General features: G+C 43.0%; 1 protein-coding gene across 1 annotated transcript in view; it reads right to left on the minus strand.

The window, feature by feature from the left end:
• Nucleotides 1-18783, minus strand: part of RSF1 (remodeling and spacing factor 1) — a 64424-nt gene that overhangs the window by 37149 nt on the left and 8492 nt on the right. Inside the window, exon 2 of the mRNA XM_065833348.2 lies at nucleotides 1709-1800. Coding sequence (XP_065689420.2) covers nucleotides 1709-1800 — 92 coding nt within the window. The remainder of the gene's footprint in view (nucleotides 1-1708; nucleotides 1801-18783) is intronic.

Below are 18783 nucleotides of genomic sequence, written 5' to 3' on the forward strand. Positions count from 1 at the left end.
GTTAGCTCTGGAGACAGTTAAATGAAGCAGAATTCATCACTGTTTACTTGGTCCTCACAGGATTGCTTGGGAGGGCTTCCTTCCCACCTCTTTCATACCTCCTGAAGGAAGATCTTTCCAAACTACCCCCTTGACAACTTGTTTTCTCCCTCAGCTCACCACACAAGTAGTAAAAGTGGCATCGGTGGGTACAGAAGTTCCCTGCTTAGAGCTGGGTTTTCCCTACCTTGCTGCAATGGCTTTTTGGTATATTAAAGATTGTTTAAACACAATTCAGTAAGCACAGTAATTAGTAATGCGCAGAAGTTACATTAATTACTACATTATTATTATTATAAAACATCATCCTAAATACTTTACAACTGGTTAAGAGGTTGGATTTATCCTAAAGCCCTTCAGCTTATTTCCTGACATACTCCCAGTCCTAAACTCATCATTTTAAGGCTACACAAACCTCAAAACAAATCCTTGTCTCTATAAAGCTTCCAGGTAGCACCTAAGGGGACAAACTGCAACAGGATTTGCCAAATGGGCAACAAAGATGCTGAAGGGAGTGGAGCATCTCCTGTGTGAGGAAAGGCTGAGGGAGCTGGGGCTCTGGAGCTGGAGAAGAGGAGACTGAGTGGTGACCTCATTAATGTTTACAGATATATAAAGGGTGAGTGTCAGGAGGATGGAGCCAGGCTCTTCTCGGTGACAACCAATGATAGGATAAGAGGTAATGAGTTCAAACTGGAGCACAAGAGGTTGCCCTTAAATATGAGAAGAAACTTCTCAGTGAGGGTGACAACACTGGCCCAGGCTGCCCAGGGAGGTTGTGGAGTCTCCTTCTCTGCAGACATTCAAACCCGCCTGGACACCTTCCTGTGGAACCTCAGCTGGGTGTTCCTGCTCCATGGGGGGGATTGCACTGGATGAGCTTCCCAGGTCCCTTCCAATCCCTGACATTCTGGGATTCTATGAAGTGCCATTATTTGTATCGCTGCAATTACCATCAGGTTGTATTTCTAAGTAAGAAGCGATCATGGTTGTGCAGACAGTACCCAGACTACATTCTTGTGGATCAAAAGGCATATGGAATATATCCAGAGGGGAAATGGTAACCCATTTATTTTGAATATCTGTATTTTTTTATTTTTGGAAGCAGCATAAATTCTTTAAACTGAAAACTACTCGCATAGGAGGTGCCAACAAAGGCACAGCCACAATTAAAATACCAATATAGAATTACGGAAACGATGGGACGCTGCATTTTCACTGAGGCATAATGACATTTTCATCTGAGCTGTGCCATTCTGAGCACGCAGATATCAATCACATTCATTTATTATTAACATGTGCTACAAGAACTCCGTGCAGTTAGTCCCTGCACGAGCACCAAGCAAACCACAATAATTAAATCAGATCCAGACAATTGGTATCAAAATGAATTGTTACTGTGCAAATCTCTCTGCTCAACTGAGCCTGTTTGCAGGCTACGAAATCTCCGTTATTTAGGGTCTTAAGGCTCAAGAGAGTATTTTATGAGAAGAGTGACAGTGTATATTCTTCAACATTTCTACCCAAGCCTAGACAGACTGAAAGTTAAGCTGGGATCTTACATAAAGTCTGGGCACGCACGTGGATGTTGGCCTAGGGCTCACCGTAATTCATCCCAACAGCTCCTCACAACCACGTTCCAACACTGCGGAACAAAACGATATTGTACCTTGATCAGATATTTTTCCCATCTGTCTGCCGTGACGGACTTGCCAATCTTCCGCATGAGTTTCAAGTGAAGCTCCACCAATTCTTTCGGAACTGTGGTACAGAGAGAAAAACAAGAGAAAAAGAAGTTAAAGTCTGGTGCAAATACACTTCAAGGTTAAACACTTGTAACACTGAAACAAACTGAAAAGTTTTAATCAAACATAGTAACTCCTGCAGCCCTAATCACTGAGAGATGGAGGAAGGTTCATTTAACCACGTGAGTCTTTTCGTTTAGATTTATATTCAGGGTGATCATTGCCCTTCCTTAAGCATAAGAAAACCGTGATAAATATGCAATTAAAACAACAACTGGGCAATAAAGATGCCGATCAAACACCTACAAGAACACCCCCAAGAGCAGCACAACCAAAGCCAACCTGGAATATCACGGAATCCAAACAATTTTTGGCTGGGTGTGTGGTATGGGAGAAACGTTCCAGAAACACTGTCCTCGCAAGTGTAGCTTTGCTCTATACTTGCTCTTGTACCAGAGGGGTAGAGAGGGATCTGGGGCACACCAGGAATATCAGAAAATCAAAGTTTTCCAACCAAATTATCTTTATCTCTTGGCATCCGCTCCTCAGATACAACATCAACACCTCAACTTACATCTGTGATTTAGAAATTGATCTGGCACCACCAAGTGGCAAATTTGCAGAACATCACTGTTCATAAACTAGAGAGTAGTATAACTTCATAATTAATGTGAGCTTACTAGTTTGTAATTTGTTGAGAATTTGACTTGAGACAGGATAAACCACTGGGACACCAAATGTGTTTGTTCTAAATGAGACATTACTGACATTTCTTGAGATCTCTATTTCTTTATAGAACATTTTAATAACCGTGTGAACCTTTTCAGTATTTAATTTGATTTCACCCGATATTTCTCTTTCAAAAAATGCCTCTGTTTTCAGCGGAACAGAGGGAGTAGGTAAAATATCTGCTTGATGGAAATACTTGTGTCATTTCAAATCATTGCTGCTGGCTTGTAGCCAGAAATTTAATATACAAATTCCTTTAATAAATACATAAAGTAGCAGCCTGGTACCCCAAAAGAGACGTCTTTTAAACATAAATTAATTGTAAGCAACTCTAAACTAGCCCCAACTTTGTATCTTTTATTCCATTTATACTGTTTCCATTACCACTATCTATGAAAGAAACTTAACATCATCTCACAGAATCCCAGAATGTCAGGGGTTGGAAAGAACCTCAAAAGCTCATCCAGTGCAATCCCCCCATGGAGCAGGAACACCCAGCTGAGGTTCCACAGGAAGGTGTCCAGGCGGGTTTGAATGTCTGCAGAGAAGGAGACTCCACAACCTCCCTGGGCAGCCTGGGCCAGGCTCTGCCACCCTCAACACGAAGAAGTTTCTTCTCATATTTAAGTGGAACCTCTTGTGTTCCAGTTTGTACCCATTGCCCCTTGTCCCATCATTGGTTGTTACCAAGAAGAGCCTGGCTCCATCCTCCTGACACTCACCCTTTCTATATCTGTAAACATGAATGAGGTCACCCCTCAGTTTCCTCTTCTCCAGCTCCAGAGCCCCAGCTCCCTCAGCCTTTCCTCACACGGGAGATGCTCCACTCCCTTCAGCATCTTTGTTGCCCTGCGCTGGACTCTCTCCAGCAGTTCCCTGTCCTTCTGGAACTGAGGGGCCACAACTGGACACAATATTCCAGGGGTGGTCTCCCCAGGGCAGAGTAGAGGGGCAGGAGAACCTCTCTGACCTACTGACCACCCCCTTCTAACACACCCCAGGTACCATTGGCCTTCCTGGCCACAAGGGCCCAGTGCTGGCTCTTGCTCATCCTGCTGTCCCCAGGACCCCCAGGTCCCTTTTCCCTACACTGCTCTCTAATAGGTCATGCCCCAACTTATCCTGGAACCTGGGGTTGTTCCTGCCCAGATCCAAGACTCTACACTTGCCCTTGTTCTAGTTCATTCCATTTGTCCCCGCCCAACTCTCCAGCCTGTCCAGGTCTCTGATGGCAGCACAGCCTCTGGCGTGTCAGCCACTCCTCCCAGCTTGGTGTCCCCAGCAAACTTGCTGACAGTCACTCTATTCCCTCATCCAAATAACTGATGAATATATTGAATAATATAGGCCCCAGTCTCCTTGGCTTTCCTAAATATTGATGCATTTTGTAATATTAAACTACCACTTATTTTAGGAGGGACAAGTTCAGGTCTTAACCCCGATAGGTACCGAGTTTTTGGCACCAACAAAATTAAGCACAAAGCACTTTATACACACCAGCAATTCCATCAAAGTCAACTCATAGAATTAAACCTCAGTTTGTGTTTGTGTGACATGGAACTGCGCCAAAGCATTCAAAAATCTTGCCGGATCAAAGCTTTTGTTCTGCATCTTTTATTCTGTTCGCTTGGCTTTAATCAGATTTCTTTTTGATGGGTACACACTGATTGGAATCCTAGTTTAAAGCAGCCTGGGTGATTTGTTTCAAATAATCAAATCCCCAGTCACCACAACAATCTTTGCTGGACTGTCAGTCTTAGAAGGAGAAAAAGCCAACAACTGGGCAGTAATTTTGCACATCCTTGTTTAGCACTTACTGTGATTTCTGTCAGTACCTATAGAAACCTCACCTTGATTTTTGAGATTCCACCTCTTGCATTTCTAGGATATCAACAATGTAACACTGTGGTTATTTTCACAAATAAACCTCACCAAAAAATTCAAATTCATTCTCCATTTATAACCCTCCTGAGATGTTTTGCATGTATCACAACAATATTAACAACAGGATCTCTAGGTCGGCTTTTCGACGGTTCCCTATAAGAGCTTGGAGGAGTCACACATTGTTCTCCTTGTTCTCAGGAATGAGGTGGGAGTTTTAGAGAAGAAAATTGATGTTTGGTTTGCAGGTAGAAACCAGGGAACATGTGAAATGCAGCTTGACCAGGAGAAGAAGCCAACGCGGTGGAGAAAAACTCAGTATTGAAACCAAAGCACCTTCAAATAATACCTGGATCACGTGGAGCTGTGTACACCTGAACTGCACAGAAACAACAGCTAAAAAGCAGTGGAAATTCCATCTTTTCCCAGAGCATGTATTTGGCAAGGAGTACAAGTGAACTAGAAAATGAGACCAACATTTCAGTCATCTCAGAAATGCATCGAGCCGCTGTAACTTTAAATTAACTGACTGTTCAGAATATAGAATTATTGACAAGAGTGGGGCATCAATACGGTTCATGGTTACAACACTCTTCTCATCCTACTTGTAACACACCAACGAGAACGAGCATGAGATGTAATTACTTTGGGGTTGTGTTGTTTGGTTCTTTTAAATGACAACAGTAGATTATCATCTCTGTTTTAAAATATCATTGGCATTCAAGCGGGACCTGCATAATTCATTCCAGGAACTCATAGATAACCCAGTAATGTTTTGCATATAAGTTTCTCATAAGGGAAGGCACTATCCATACCATCTTTCTTGCAAGCAGCCATTCTGCAGAAGATTTAGGCCAAAAAAGGCTGATGGAACGCACACAAAAGCCCCAAATCTGAATGACAGTCTCAAACTTCAATAAAACTTGGATTTCTCTGGAAAGCGCTCTCTAAAACCTTGAGAGAATTCACTTAACTGGCAGAGAAATAGAAATGGTGCCATTTTCAAAGAAAAACTGTTTGCAATAATCAAGTATAATTAAACCGTGGTACCATCTGCTAGATAGTCAAAAATATAGACTGTTCATAGGAAGAAGCCATGAATCAAAGAGTGAGTCACTGTATGTACAATTATAGGGCTTCTGGTGGAGTTTGGTCAATTTGTTAAGTCCTGTACTTTCCCGGAGGGCACGTTCTCATAAATAACCTTTTAATATTATCTACCAACTCCAACATTTCTAGGAACACCTCATACATCAGTCACACATTTCTAATAAATTTGGGAAAGACAGAAAACTGAAATGGAAGAGGAAAAAGCACAAACACATGGAAACCCCATCATCTGGTCAGAAAAGCCATAGCTTTCCAACACCTACACAACCACAAATTAAAGACCTTGTTGTGGGTTCTCATTAACACCTTCCCACAAAACCACAACCCTATTCACCTCTCTTTTCCCTGCCAAAATTAATATGCTCACAGTTGAACGCTCACCTAAGCAAAACCAAAATAAAGGTGGAAAACAAAATGTAGATGACAGGCAAAGCCGTGGGTCTGGAGGGAGGATGGGGGAACTTGTTATTTGAAAAATTATTAAAAATTATAAAGTTATTTGTATCAGATCTGGAGCACTGGACATGGGGGGGAAGATCAGAACCACAATGTGGGTGCTTAGGGGGAACGGAATGAGAAGTGGGAAGCCAAGACTGCCAGGTGTTTTCACGCTTCACAAACACAAACAGGTCTTCCCAGTTATACCAGCAAAACCTTTTTTCCCATGCTAACTGGTTTTGGCAAGCGGAAGAAAAAAGTGACTTAGAAAATACACAGGGGAAATATTTCCTTTAAGAGTTTGCTCTTTTTCATCTTTCTGCCTTGACCAAAATTACCTCTCCGTGCCAGCAAATAAAACCACGTTAAGCAGGTGGAAGCTGAGACCAACGAGATCATTAATCCTTTTCCTGCCAAGGGATGTGAGCTCACAGTAACCTGTACAAAATCGATGTGTATTAGCTCAAGGCACATGGAAAAGCAAGAGCATCTTCTAAGACATCGGTGACGAGTTACTATGTGGTCAATGAGCCCACCGCACACCAACCATGCACTTAATTCTCTTTACAGACAAGCCCTTATCCATACATTTTCTTGCCAACATATTCTTCTCTAGTAACCAACTCGTTTCTTATCTCAACTCTTAGTATAAAGAAAATAGGAGATCCCTATAGTTGGGATGGGTTATTAAGAAGTTTATAGGCCACAGAAAAAAATTATCAACTCAGTATGATAAACAAATGGAAGGACAAAACCTCTAAAATGAACCAGGCAAGAAGTTCCAGTGAATCTCTGAGAAATGACTGCGATATTAACAAACCCCATATTCATGCAGCAAGCTTAGTGTCAAAATATCGCTGTGCCACCATCCAGTGAGACCTGGACAGGCTGGAGAGTTGGGCAGGGAAAAATTTAATGCAATATAACAAGGGCAAGTGTAGAGTCTTGGATCTGGGCAGGAATGACCCCAGGTTCCAGTATAAGTTGGGGAATGACCTATTAGAGAGCAGTGTAGGGGAAAGGGACCTGGGGGTCCTGAGGACAGCAGGGTGAGCATGAGCCAGCACTGGGCCCTTGTGGCCAGGAAGGTCAATGGTACCTGGGGTGGATTAAAAGGGGGTGGTCAGTAGGTCAGAAAGGTTCTCCTGCCCCTCTACTCTGCCCTGGGGAGACCACCCCTGGAATATTGTGTCCAGTTGTGGCCCCTCAGTTCCAGAAGGACAGGGAACTGCTGGAGAGAGTCCAGCGCAGGGCAACAAAGATGCTGAAGGGAGTGGAGCATCTCCCGTGTGAGGAAGCTGGGGCTCTGGAGCTTGGAGAAGAGGAGACTGAGGGGTGACCTCATTAATGTTTACAGATATAGAAAGGGTGAGTGTCAGGAGGATGGAGCCAGGCTCTTCTTGGTGACAACCAACGATAAGACAAGGGGTAATGGGTACAAACTGGAACACAAAAGGTTCCACTTAAATTTGAGAAGAAACTTCTTCATGGTGAGGATGCCAGAGCCTGGCCCAGGCTGCCCAGGGAGGTTGTGGAGTCTCCTTCTCTGCAGACATTCAAACCCGCCTGGACACCTTCCTGTGGAACCTCAGCTGGGTGTTCCTGCTCCATGGGGGGATTGCACTGGATGAGCTTTCCAGGTCCCTTCCAATCCCTGACATTCTGGGATTCTGTGATATTTGAAGCATTTGACCTCTATAATGTTTCCCAACAAGAAAAAGCAGTAGTGCCTGTTCCGAAGGAACATCTAAAGATGTTTTCTCGCTGAGACACTCCATGAGTATTATCATCCTACCTCCAAGTTGTGTGCCCGTAAAAGAAACGTGAGGAAGGGGGAAAAACATAACCACGGCCTCCCAAGTGAAGGAAAAGAGCAATCAAACGTGTTGTAATTAAACCAAAGATCGAAACAGAAAGAACAAGCCACCAAACAGCAGTTTTATATCCTGTTCCTAGAAAGATTTTGGCAGGCGTTATAAACAAACAAACCAGGCTCATATTTTAATGACATCGTTATTCTAGTGCAGCACTTTGAAGTCGGGATGCTCAGCAGCTATAATAGATCCATTTTCATACAAATACTCCAGTACCTTTGTATCTCTCATCTGTAGATATTTGAAGACTTTCCTCTTGCCTGGACTATTCGGAGCACACACCACTCTAATATTACTCAGGAAAGTCAAGATTATCTTGCTGATAAACTCCCTCCCTGTCCCCGCACAATGATCCCAGCCCAAAACCTCTTTCACTGCCACCTGCAGATGAATTGCAACCAACGTGGCCAGTGCTTTCAACTGGGACCAAAAAGCCTTTTCCACCGTCAGTTCTTTTAGAATCAAAGTATTAGAATCATTTTGGTTGGAAGAGACATGCTCAAGATCATCAAATCCAACCATTAACCCACCCCTGGCACTACCCCATGTCCCTAAGAACCTCACCTCCATGTCTTTTCAACCCCTCCAGGGATGGAAGGGCTGGATTGTGGGCAATGGAAGAGGGCAGCAGCCTGTTCCAATACCCAACAGCCCTTTCTAGGAAGAAATTGTTCCCAAGATCCAACCTCAACCTCCCCTGGCGCAACTTGAGGCCGTTTCCTCTGCTCCTGGTGCTTGTTCCTGGGGAGCAGAGCCCGACGGCCCCTGGCTCCAAGCTCCTTTCAGGCAGTTCAGAGATCAGAAGGTCTCCCCTCAGCTCCTGGTCTCCAGCTGAACCCCCCAGGTCCATCAGCTGCTCCTCATTAGGACTTTTGCTCCAACCTAACAGACTTGTCTTTCCTTTGAGGTGCCAGGGCCCTGGACCAGGCTGGACAGAGAGGTTATGGAGTCTCCTTCTCTGGAGACATTCAAACCCACCTGGACACCTTCCTGTGTGATCTGCTCTGGTGACCCTGTGTTAGCAGGTGGGTTGGACTGGATGATCTCCAGATGTCCCCCCTTCAACCCAACCAGTCCGGGATTCTCTGACCTCGCCATCAGAGCTGCGCAATGACCCCAGTGCATTGTAGTCCTTGCTGCAACCAGGGTGTGACCTTAAAATTCAGCTCTAATTTTAGCTATGAGGTTATTCTCAATTATTTAGAATTTATTACATATTTGTCCCATTTTTAATTCTACCCTCTTCCATTGCCCACAATTCAATCTGATTATTCTTGTACTCTCTACCGCCCACCACACCTTCAGTCACCTTCTCATTGCAACTGAAACTTTATTAAAATTATATGTATTATCACTAGCATAACTCTTGAATCTGAAATTAAAGACCATATCAATCTAAACAAAATCTCTACACACAGGTTCAGGTGGTTTTCAGTAGTCCTCTAGTAGTTAGAATATGGTTTAATCTTTCACAAGTTCCCTCTATTTCATTCTCTGGCTATTAAGCTCCTAACAATGTCGGGGTTTTTTAAACCTAATATACTAAGCAACAGCAGAAAGGTTAACAAAAGCAAGACTGATGTTAGAATAAAGCATAAAATTTAGGAGAAAAAGTATGCTGTACTGTGCAACAAAAGAAAAATGGAGGTAGAAAAAAAGAAAGATTGCTTTGAAAACAATGCAGGAAAAAATAGCACATGATCTATTTTAGACACTGGAGATAGCCCAGGTACGGAAAGACACTGAATAAATGCCCCATTTATTGCCTCAAAAAAGATATTGAATAAAACATGGACTCCAAGGCCACAAAGTCCGGACTCGTGAACAGCAAGTGAGAAAAATCAGGCTGCAGTAGCAACATGCAACAAGCAGAGTACGCTGAAAAACAGGTACCAAAACCATCAAATTATAACACATTGACATTGTTCACAGTTAAATCACTCACACTGACCACACGTGTACCTCAGCTATGGAAAAAAGTCAAGAGCACTTGACTTGCTGATCCTTAATTCGTGCACGGACAAGCGCTTGACTCTCTGGAACTGCTGGGATCACAGCCTGTAAACGTGAGGACACGGTGGCACAAGCATCTTTCATTCTGCCTGGTAAAAATTGGGAAATAAGATCTTCTAAGGTGACTCTGGGGTCCTCTTGCCTGCTGAGGCATCTCAGTCTCCAATATAAGCAAGACCTTAAAACTATGAGCAGAAAATCCTCCTCATTTCCCTCCTTAGCACTAAACTGTGTCATTACAATTCTCAAATAAGGAGTAAGTGTGACAAAGGTGAAAGGCAAGCGGAGAGATGACACTTCAGTAGCGGATTCTGATTTATTTATCTTATTTTTTAATATTCACTGGAAGAAGATGCAGGACAAGAGCTGCAGTGGATGCCAGTGTACCCAGTTCTGGCACTGGGAACCCTTTGGAGCGTGTTGCGGAATACATTTCCCACACTGTGGAGATGTAAGAAGATGTACAGTGGGTACCCTGTTTTACCACTGGTTTTGCTGTAGTAAAAAAAACAGAAGTGGGTTGATCAGGTGGGATTCTTCATTAGGAAGAGTGTGACCAGCAGGTCAAGGGAGGTTGTCCTCTCTCCATGCACTGGTGAGGTCGCATCTGGGGTACTGGGTCCAGTTCTGGACAAGGAATTACTAGAGAAACTCCAGCGGAAGGCTACAAAGATGATGAGGGTTCTGGAGCATCTTATGAGGAGAGACAGAGAGCTGGGGTTGTCCAGCCTGGAAAAGTTGAGAGGGGAACTTATTTATGGTTATAAATAGCTCAAGGTGGGTGTCAAGAGGATGGACCAGACTGTTCAGTGGTGCCCAATGACAGGATGAGGGGCAACAGGCACAGACTGAAACACAGGAGGTTCCATCTGAACATGAGGAGAAACTTCTTTACTGTGAGGTGCCAGGGCCTGGCCCAGGCTGCCCAGAGAGGCTGTGGAGTCTCCTTCTCTGGAGACATTCAAACCCACCTGGACACCTTCCTGTGTGATCTGCTCTGGTGACCCTGAGTTACCAGGTGGGTTGGACTGGATGATCTCCAGAGGTCCCTTCCAACCCCAACCAGGCTGTGACATCTCCAACAGGAAATGCTGAAGGGGCACGTAACCAGAAACACAACCTCTCTCCAGAAAGATCAGTAGCAAAACGAAGATTTACACCCTGATCTCAGTCTGGGCCGAGGCACCTGCTGCCCACTGCAGTAATGGAAGCTCACACTTCGGAGAAAGGATATAAGCAAAAAAATTTGAGATGGCAACATTTACCTTTTGATTTAACACTAAGTACTTAGGTAGCCATTCAACAAATGGTAAAATTGAATTCAACGCCCTCATTCAATTGCAGAAGGTTAAAAATTACCTATCCTACTCCTAAGAGGGTGGGACAGTCACAAGGCAAGAAGCTAGAAAAGAAATGCAAGATTCAGGGGCCCAAAGAATGGCAAAGAAAAGGAAGAATGAGTCTAATTCCCATGAAAAATGAACGTGAGCTTTAGTCCATACTCCCAGCTCCCAGAATTCTTAGGTATTTTACTATTAATACCTTGGAAAGGGCAGCAGCAGAGCAGTAGGATTCAGCTAAGCAAATGTAGATATTTACACCTGAGCCAGTTCCATACAATAAATCTATAGCTCATGGAAAGAAACAATTTTAGGAAGAGTCAGCTCATCCTCAAATAAACATCTGAACTCTGCTAAATACATTAAGTGAGATTAATTCTGTTGTAGAGTGTCTGGCGAGTTTTTCCAGTGAAAAATCAATGTATGTAAGGTCTTGGGGACAACAGGTTATCAGGGATTGAGGGCACATGTCGCTCCTAAACTGTTACCTAAGCTCTTAGACACAGAGTTACCATCGCAGATCTGACCTGAGCTCACAAGGTTTGTCCTGCACATACATTTCTGGTAAACAAAATCAATTCTCTAAGCATGGCAGCATTCAACTTCAAGAGAAAGAACATATATCCTGTTATATTAAACTAAATCAAAGCATCCTCAGTCAGGGAAGTGAAAATCAAGATTAAACATATGAACATAGAGTTGCATATATCATGAGTTAAGGTGGCTTCCGCTTCATTTACTCACATAACAACTGTAACAAGCTTCTTTCAATGTGTCCTGTTGGAGGATAAGTTGAATATATAGAGCTTTTAGTTCATTATATGAAAACGAGGACAAATCTAAATGCTTTTTAATTCCCTATTTATTTACTAGAAGCTGAATTTCCCAGGTACCGTCTGAGAGTTTTATTCAGCGTTAACAGAAGAAGGATGTTGATTATACTACAAAATCACTTTCTCCCCCATCTCTCTCTTGAATAAAAAGGCAGTATTATAGAATTCACTTGAATAAAAATCACTTTTCTAAAGCAAGTTTCATTACCAAGGTTGGGGATTATAATTCCTCAGTCTTCAGTGGAAAAATAAAAGCCAAATCAGAAAGAGTTACCTTGTTTCATATATCAAATGAGAACTACTATGAAGGTATTTCTGTCCTTTTTCAGGTTCAGCTTCAAAACCAGCATGTTTTGTCACCGGTGATCCAACCTGCACTTCAAATATGTCTCATTTTATCCTGGGATTCACCATTTCATCATTAATTTACATAACTTTACTGAACAATATCAACAGGTGAATGTTTCTTGGCAGCTTCTCTATAACTCAAATATTGTAGACACCTCTTCTTGAAAATCTAGTCTTACAAACTTAGGTCTCCTGATTAAATATATATATATATATTTATCTTGCTGGACCCTAAAGAAGTATAAGAACATAACCATGCTACAAAGACATTTTATATTTTGCAAAACATTCAGCATTGACTAATTTCTATAGAAAAACCGAGTACCACTCAGTAAGTATTTGATGTTTTACAAACAGCAGCGTTATTTGAGCTCAAGTTCTCTTTGAGCATCAGCAAATTTTGCAGGTGAAGCCAATGCGAGTCAACCTGAAATACAGAACACGCCTCCCAGCTGGGAATAAGCAACTGAGTTTGTTCTGCTTTAAGGTAATATCAGTTCATTAATTCATCAGCAGTAAGGAGGAGACAGAGCACATTTCAGAGACTTGGGCAAAACAGTCATTGAGAGAGCAACATTTCCAGCAGCTGACAAAGATTCCTGGGAAAGGCGGTAGCTACACAGCTGGATGAAAGTCGCTCTACAGCTAAATTCACAATCACAAGCCTCAAATTTTACAAGTTAAATCCAATTAGCAGAGAGTTTGAGGCATCTTTTCAATGGTTTCACAGCTAGGAGCAACTTGTTCTCCGTTATTTCTTAAGAAAACCAAGAAATAAGTGAGAACAGAAATTTAAGAAGCAAAACTGTCCAAGACAATTGCCTGACAAAGCGCTAGCAGCACATAAAACCACCGTGCGGCTTTTGGGCAACTTTCTTAAGCTTAGGTCTAAAACAGAGACTTAAAAAGCAAATCACTTATGTCCTCACACAAGTTGATATTTGAATCTCATACAAAGTGAGGATTCACAGAAGCTTCATTCCTTGAAACACCCAACTCTGAAGTATAAGAGTCTACAAGCAAACTCATGTTTTGACCTGTTAACTCTATTAAAGTATCTCCCCCCTTAACACGAATTCTTTTCAGAAGAAAAGAATTCAGAAGAAACGGTTATAAGTTTGGGGTTGTTGCAGCTTCAGAGGGGTAGCCAAGACTGTTGGCTTTGGGGTCGATGTTATCTATGGTCTGTCTCAGCAACCTCAAAGCCACAGTCCAGTTTGCCAGACTGGAAGGGCTCTCAGCTCCCAGTAACTCAGGCTTGGTGCCACCAGCCACCTTTTACACCACTTTTAATCTGAGCTACAAAGAAACATGAGTATAACAGCCTGAAGGGATGAGTTTTTATGAGGCTTTTAGCTACCATTTGCATATTGCCATCACTTAAAGCTCATGTCTGAGATAAAAACCCTCCAATCTAAACAACCACGTGTAGGTGCTACCAGGGTCAGGGAAGAGCCTCATGTTGCCGGCAGAAGGAAATTGTCACTGTATAGAAAAACAGAACAATTCTGGCTGGAAGGGACACTTAAAATCATTGAAGACGACCATTAACTCAAAATTTCCAAGGCAACCTCTAAGCCATGTGCCTGAGAACCTCATCGAAGTGTCTTTTAAACCCCTCCAGGGATGGTGACTCCAGCACTGCCTGGGCAGCCTGTTCCAATGCCTGACAACCCTTTCCTGCAATAAATTGTTGCCAATATTCAATTTAAACCTCCTCTGGTGCAACTTGAGGCTGTTTCCTCTCATCCTGGTGCTTGTTCCTTGGGAGCAGGGCCCGACACCCCTGGCTCCAAGCTCCTTTCAGGCAGTTCAGAGATCAGAAGGTCTCCCCTCAGCTCCTGTTCTCCAGCTGAATGCCCCAGGTCCCTCAGCCGCTCCCATCACACTTGTGCTCCAGCCCCTTCCCCAGCTCTGTTCCCTTCTCTCAACTCGCTCCAGCACCTCAAGGCCTTTCTTGTCATGAGGGGCCCAAAACTGCCCCCAGGATTGGCGGTTTGGCCTCCCCAGGTCCCAGCACAGGGACGGTCACTGCCCTGGGCCTGCTGGCCACACCAGTGTTGGTACCAGCCAGGATGCTGGTGGCCTTTTTAGCCATCTGGGCACACACTGGCTCGTGTTCAGCCGCTGGCACCAACACCCCCAGGTCCTTTTCCACTGGACACTTTCAGGCCGCTCTTCCCCGAGCCTGTAGCGCTGCCTGGGGTTGCTGTGACCCCAGTGCAGGACCCGGCACTTGGCCTTGGTGAACTTGGCCTCAGCCCAACGATCCAGTCAGTACAGATCCCTCTGTCTGGCCTTCCCACCCTCCAGCAGATCAGCACTCCCACCCAACCTGATGCCTTCTGCAAACTCACTGAAAGTGTACTCAATCACCCCATCCAAATCATTGATAAAGAGATTAACAGATCTGGTTCCAGTACTGAGCCCCGGGGAACACAACTTGTGACTGGTCACCAACGGGATTTGACTCCATCCCCACCGCTCTTTGAGCCCAGACATCCAGCTGTTTGTTTTAACCCAGGGAAGAGCTGGCCCATCCAAATGCACCTGAATCCTCCCACTGAACCGACATCCCTAAAACACAACAGTATCTGAAAAACATCAAACTTGTGCCATCAGACCTTTGCTTTCCTGTACGACATGAAACAGGTAGAGGGAAAAGAGAACAGATCTTGGCAGTAGAACCTGTATTTATACATAGAATTTGGAAAAGAAAATGATGAGCCATGGCATGTGTAACCCAGCACTTGTTTTGACAGCAACCACCATCTGCTGGTTCAGAGCATGGGGAATGAAACCCCAGAGCACACCTATGAAATTACCTGCTCCTGTGTTATTATCTCTGAAACCTCTTTTTAGTTACAGCCTGTTTTAACACAGAAGTAAGAAAATCCATGTTCTTGGCTTTATTTTTAAATATTTTCACTACAACTCAATATTCATTAGTATCTAAATCTTTTTGAGCTCTGGCCTCGGTAATAATTTGCAGCAATCAATTGTAATTACGGAACATGTGAAAGGCATTTAAATTTGAATTACTTTTCAGCTTCATTCAATACACTATTTTTCTGGCTTTCCAATATAAAAGGAACACAAATCTCTAGGAGTCTTGCCTCATAGGCATTTAAAAATCTCCTCTGAATTTAACGGTACCCTTTTCTACAACATTTCTTTTTGGTGGAAACTTTCAAACAGTCCTCAGTGCACTGACCTGTCTGCGTTATCTTTTAAGATGGAGCAGCCGCAACCGAGCACTAAAATCAAGATTAAGGGAAACAGTTGACAAAATGGGATGTACACACACATCACCAAAATAAAACACCCTCCAAGCTTTACATATGATTCTCAGCCCATTCCAACATCCTATCTGCTATTTTCCTCATTTTTAAACTCCAGCTCCATGTTAGTAGAGGTGCTTTCCTCTGATCTATCACAATACCACTTAGAATGCTTTGTTGATTAAATATTCTGGGATGTATTCATCACAGTTTCTTTTCTAATGCATATCTATAACTGTTTCACCTGCAGTTCTGCTGCCCATTCACAACGCTATTTTCTCCACAACAGCATTTCCCCTTAGTCCGGATTAGCCAGCCTGCACCTTTTTTCCTAAACAACTCCTCTTCCTGATTTCTAGGCAAATAACGTTAATTGTTCATACCATAGAAAAAAATTGAGTAATTCTACGTATACCACAGTAACCAAAAAACCCCTATTTATCTAACCAGCTTCCTGTGGGTTAATCGGTTTAAGGTTTGCGATGCTGCTGATTCCGGTTCAGTGATACATTCCTTGATGTTCCTCTAACCCTCTACCAGGGATGAACATCAAGCAAATCCACCCCTCAGCTTGTCCTAATTTAAAGTGGAGAGCAGGAACGCAGACCAGTTCACATTAACGTGTTGGGCTGTAGGTGGCAAAGGCTAAAAGCACACTCCATGGCTCATCTGATTCCTCCTGCCACAAAGAATAATGGGAAATAAAGGGCTGGGAGTGAGAGCTCCTGTTTTGGTCATACCAGGTAGGGCTGCTGTGGAACACAAGTCAAGCACTTTAATCAGTGACCTCCTTGAAACACTTTACATCCATATGTATCTGTCAAGCACAATCCATCTATCCATGCTTCAAAAGAACTCCCTCTGCTTTCGAAAGAAAATAGACTATTTTATTCAGAGAATAAATAATTATCAGAACTATAAAATTACAATTTGATGAAGTTTATCAAAACCAGCTGTAAAAGCTCCTTGCTTTTCGTATCTTAAATCTTCGTTAAACTCTTTATAATGTACTAGTCACTCTGTTTTCCCCTTCCGTACTCTACTAAAAGTTCATGTATTTTTACCAGCTCTATTTCTAACGTTTTCAGGTAGCCAAATGAGTATCTAAGCCTGGCAACTCCATGCACTTTCACATTCTCATTGCGTTCCAGCACACCATCTCCTAACACAGCACTTTTATCATGTTTCATCTTTATTGCCAGAAAAGGCAGAGTAACTAGAATAAAGAGATCACAAATTAGCCTAACAATGACACCTTATACAAAAAGGTTATTTCAGTTCTCAGCAATGTACTTATTTTAATCCTTGTATTAACCCATGTTTCCAAGGTTCTTTTTATTTTTACATAGGACACTTGTCTGTCCACACACTCTCCAAATACACCTTGGATTTTTAGCTTCTTTCTACCACCCACTATGAGTACATTCTCCTCCTGGACCTCACCAGGGTTAGATTTCTACCTTTCAAACAACTTCTACTTGGCTAAAAAAACATGGACATTGAGCCCTTGTGCTTAACTTCACCATCCTATTCCCATTTACCAGACAAATGCATTCAGAGACCTCTCGCAGCTCTGCAAGCACCTAGGACGTAGTGTTTTTATTCCTTGACTTATGACTAGTCCTGGTCTCCCTTCTTATAAAGGTTGGGTCTTCCAAAAGCTCCCTTGTTATCTTGTTCATTTTTCTTACCTGCTGCTAACTGTCTTTTAACCTTCATACAGATTGCCAACGTGTTATTTAGGAGTTCAGCTAATACTGCCTGCTACAGAATCTATCAAAGCTTAAATAAGCATTTCAAGGGACAGTTTTGCCAATAATAGAGGCACCTTTTTGCAATAGCCACTTTAGGCCCGGCTTAAGCTACTTCCCTTTCAACTATTTCTCACCACCCCTGGAGGTTTTTAGACTGAGACTGGACATGGCACTTAGTGCCACGATCTAGTCAATGGACTGGAGTTGGACCAAGGGTTGGACTTGATGATCTCTGAGGTCTTTTCCAACCCAGTTGATTCTGTGACTACCACCTCCAGGCAAAAATAGGGTTTTTCAGGTGGGTTTTTTGTCCTCGCATCCTACCACGCATCTCTCCCTCTTGGATTCTTCCTTGCAGTGTATTGTTGATTACTGCAAGGACACCACGCCGCAAGCTCCGGGATCAAACTAAAATCTCCTCACTTCTATCATCCGCTAATTAATATGGCTTTTGTGAACCACTGTAGTTTGTTCTCAGGAGGAAACAGTTATAATCCTGGTAGTCATTAATACTAAAAGGCAATGAACGTGCCCCGGCGCTTGTGCTACTAGATGGCTGTAGATGAGCTGGAAAACAGCCAGGGTGGTACCAGAGGGACACGGACCAGAGTAGGAAAATCAAGTGATTACTTGCTCACAAACTTTAACCAACTTCATTCAGCATCAGCACTTTGCCAACCAGACCTGATTGTTAGGCTAGAAAACCAGTTATAGCCTAAGACAATGAAAAAAAAGCCACAGAGCTTCACGCCGATAAGCACCATTTTCTTGGAAAAACGGGGATTTGCAAGGCCGAGACTGGTGAAGTACAACTTGCTCATTATCCATTCTTCAAATATCAATCAAGCCTGTGAGTTCAAGGGTAAACAGCACTTTTCCCCAAGGTACTACAAGATCTAAATGATCATAATGGAAAGAAATCTAATACTAAAGCACAGCTGCTGAAACACAGAATCTTTAGAAATAGGCCTTCCTTCAATTTGAAAAATTGTTTGTTTTCCCCAGACCATTACAGACATTGACAGGGTCACAATTTCTACTGTAGTTCTGAGAAATTCTCCGCTGCTCGAGCTTTAAGAGCTTTGTTTGGCTCTTGGGGAAGAGAAATAACTGCATAAGGTTGACGGCAAACTGCGTATATGAGAGACTGACAAATGCTAAAGGCTACTAAGAAACGCTTGTCAATGCTAAAATGTTTGTCAAGCTTTGTAGAACAACTGAAGCAAAGGAGAGTTCATTGATTCGGGGAGAAGGGGAGAGAAGTGAAAGGGTAATACAATAGGGTGGGAAGATCATCTTAGTGTTAGGAACGGTCACAGACCTTGTTATTCCACAGCTGGAACCAACTATGCTCTTACTGTAAGGGTGGAGGAAACAACAAAACCCAAATATATGCAC

This window comes from Patagioenas fasciata, chromosome 1, assembly GCF_037038585.1.
Source record: "Patagioenas fasciata isolate bPatFas1 chromosome 1, bPatFas1.hap1, whole genome shotgun sequence".
Taxonomy (NCBI): domain Eukaryota; kingdom Metazoa; phylum Chordata; class Aves; order Columbiformes; family Columbidae; genus Patagioenas; species Patagioenas fasciata.